This window comes from Tigriopus californicus, chromosome 12, assembly GCF_007210705.1.
Source record: "Tigriopus californicus strain San Diego chromosome 12, Tcal_SD_v2.1, whole genome shotgun sequence".
Taxonomy (NCBI): Eukaryota; Metazoa; Arthropoda; class Copepoda; order Harpacticoida; family Harpacticidae; genus Tigriopus; species Tigriopus californicus.
Window position 1 is genome coordinate 3,815,172 of NC_081451.1, and position 3,381 is coordinate 3,818,552.

Genomic DNA, 3,381 nt, shown 5'->3' on the forward strand with positions numbered 1-3,381 from the left:
CGCCAATTTTTATGGCATCTTGTGTTAACGATATTTTATTTTAAAGGGCCAAAAAGTAATAGCAAAAAGACGGAAACATCCTTTTTCAGTAAACCTAGATTTACACTACTCTTGACATCTACTGTTTTACATGCTCATACATCACACATTTTCCATCGAATCACATTCTTGGTATCAATAAACAAAAGTCCGCAATCAATTTAGAAATCACAGATCTAGGAACAGAGTGATCGAATTTTAATTCGTCGTTTTCTCCTTTCATTAAACTAAAATCGAATCAAGAAGGAAATAAAAAGAGTCAGATGACATTATTCGTCCAAAGTTCTTCTTCCTAATTATCAAGTGTTTGTGCTAATTTTATAACTTGCAACATCAATCAAAATATGGCAAGGATTTTGTTACTTGCTCTAAAATGGTTGAATGGTTCGCTTTTGGGAGTGAAAATACGCTCGTGGACAACGGAGAGAGCCCTTCCCTGCAGGAGATGAATGCTAATAGTGAGACCAGAGGTGGCATCATTTACTTGATGGAGAGATAAACTTCTTTCTCTTCATGAATAAGTTGGCACACGCCGGGTTACAGTTCTTCATCGGGCCAGAACTCATGCTTGGTTCAATCCTCCCGTGGGACTTGAGTGGAATCGGGGAGCCGGTGGGTGTTTTATTTTTATATTGCTCTGTGGTTGACACCAACAAAGTGGTTTATTATCATGATGATACTGATGGTAATGAGACGAGACACGTTTTTAAATGCATGGATGGATGAGGGGTACTCGAGAAGTGATTATATTTATGTTGGTTTCATAAGTCTGAGCTTCGGCAATCGGTCTCCATTTTAATTTTCAAGATAGTTGAGGATGCCTCGCTATCAGCCATTGGTGTGCAGGCTTTTTTGCATCGGCAACTATTGCCGTCTTTGTGAAACATGCCGTATCCTGAGAAATTGGGGAGATTCTCGCAGAAATTGGCACACTCCAATTGAGTGGCCTCCACAAAGAGGGCGCCCATCATACCGTCCATCTCTTTTCAGACCATGTCCACCGCTCTCACAATGCAAGACTCATCTGAAAAACAAATCAAGCATGATCCATGTTGTTTTACATATTCAATGTTTGGATGTTCCGCCAAATTTCCAATTAATTGTGTTATTGTAGTTAGTGCTTTTCTGATGATAATATGTCTATAAATCTTTTCATCCATTGAGTAGTCTGAGGGCGCCAATGCAGTATCGCCATATATTAACTTGTCAACTTTATTTTTATCAATTCACAAATAGGTGCCATTACTTCCAACGTCAGACAATCCAAATGAAATAGGAAAGGGGCACCACAGATTGTTGAATGAACTGCTTGTAACATGACATGAACATGATTTCTTTTTCGGACATGATCTGACTTAGGTCACTTAATGTATAAGAGACTTTGATAGAATTAGCAAAAACAACTCAAACGCTTATCATAATTCAATAAAGATGAATCTGCCCAATCGGCCGAATCGGCCCTATATTTGTATGAGGCTAACTCACAAAGCGCCATCTGAAGTGCATAATGTAAGTCATACTTTGCTTAGGATAGGAAGCCTATTATGTATGTGGAATTCCATACAATATTGTTCATGCGTTATAACGTTTTTTTGTCGTTATCATGGCGCCATATCTTTGTGAACTTTTTAGAACGTAGTTATTAAAATTTTAGCGATTTACATCGAGCAGAAAAGCTAATCAGTAGTATAAAGTGAATAGGTTCCAAAAGCACCAGGTACTAATTAACTTCTAAATATATCGTTTTTACTTCAGTATTTAAATATTTGGTTACTGTCTCAGTTGAACTCAGTACAATGCATAGTGCAAACCTCAATGTCTCTGAAAACCAAGCCTCTTTCTTGCCACACCACCCACTTTTAAACCCCGTCAGTTCGTACAAAGAGATTTCAGTTGAAAAAGTTATAGTTAGTTAACTTGGTAAAGCAATTATATCCCTTTTAGTGTTTTTTAGTGCACATTCAGTTTCTCAACTTTACCAATTCCTTAATATGAACACCAATGCCTACATCCCAAACAGCATTATGTGTTGGCGTTACTGATATGATCAATCTGCTTGCGCCTGAAACTTTCAGACCAGTATTGCAAAGTTTAACCAAAGCTGGATTTTTTCGGGTCAGAAAATGTACGTTCCCTTGACCTAAACAATTCCAGCTTGGATCAAACTTGGCAGTACTGGTTTGAAAGTTTGAGGCGCAGCCAAATTGATCACATCAGCAGTTAGTTGGCAGTGAGCTTGAAAATAAAGGTGACCAGAAAATATCTTTGAGAGAGGTCCCCGGTTCGATTCTCCTCCCCGACCTTTCTCAAGGAAACTATTAGACGTTAACCACACCCACAGAAGGAGAACCAATCTGATATGGACTACGACACTGCCTATCGGAACTTTATACGGATGATGTGATGGCTAGCTTTGCTGACCGGGGGAGGTTTACCCCTCCGACCCTAGCACCCTAAATACAAAAAAAAATTACGAACCTAGTTTGTTGTTGGCGGTGTCTAGAGTAGTTGCCACATCGGTGAGGGGTATGAGATCAAAATCGAGCAAACTGGATTCGTAGCAATCTTTGACACACAAGCATGCGGGCGTTGGCGGTGAGTCTAATTTGGTAACTCTGTATTTGGTAGACCCAGGGATACTTTTGCAAAAGTTCTCACAATTCATAGACATGATGTAGGCTTCTGCTGTGATGCACGAAAAAACTTCTGAAATAGAAAAAGTATATGGGGATTAAGTTTTATCCATGCCGGATATGAGTATATATGAGTATATATGACTATACATGACTATACATGAGTATACCATTCTTGGCCTAATGTAAGTAGATCGTTGCGAAGATTTAACACCACTTTCACGCTAGAGGTCGCTGTCGGTCCAAGATGCAGAGCAGTAAATTACGGCAACCGAATTCGTTCATGATCACTTTGATATTGGTTAAAAATCTAATAAACCTGAATTTTCCAACTGGCTTTATCTATACGCAATCTGGCATGAGCATAACAACCCTTGTAGTTATGTGATTATATTTTTGATAATGGCTTTATTCTGTCTAGTTATGGAGAGTGACCCTGTGATTTCCCATTTCCAAAAAAAAATTATGCGTTGGGATCAGTAATCACTTTGAGGAATGATACATCTGAGTAATCCTTCTGAAATAACGACAGTTGTTTTAGTTAGGACCTATATTAAGATTAACATTTGTGAACAGGAAATTCATTTCTTTGGCATTTCGTTTCCTTGATTTTAGTTTGTTTGTTTGTTTTGACAGTCTGGGTGAGTGGATATTGAGGATCCGGCCACCCAAAGGCTAACCGCTAATGCGATTTTTGCTTTGGACTATT

At 38.7% G+C, this 3,381-nt stretch overlaps 1 protein-coding gene across 1 annotated transcript in view; it reads right to left on the minus strand.

Annotated features, from left to right (window-relative positions):
• Window positions 1–435: 435 nt before the first annotated feature.
• The window catches only part of LOC131892194 (rho GTPase-activating protein gacZ-like), a 15,349-nt gene continuing 12,403 nt past the window's right edge, over window positions 436–3,381 (minus strand). Inside the window, exons 4-5 of the mRNA XM_059241979.1 lie at window positions 2,518–2,745; window positions 436–1,063 (exon numbers count right to left, since the gene is read on the minus strand). Coding sequence (XP_059097962.1) covers window positions 1,026–1,063; window positions 2,518–2,745 — 266 coding nt within the window. The 3' untranslated portion in view covers window positions 436–1,025. The remainder of the gene's footprint in view (window positions 1,064–2,517; window positions 2,746–3,381) is intronic.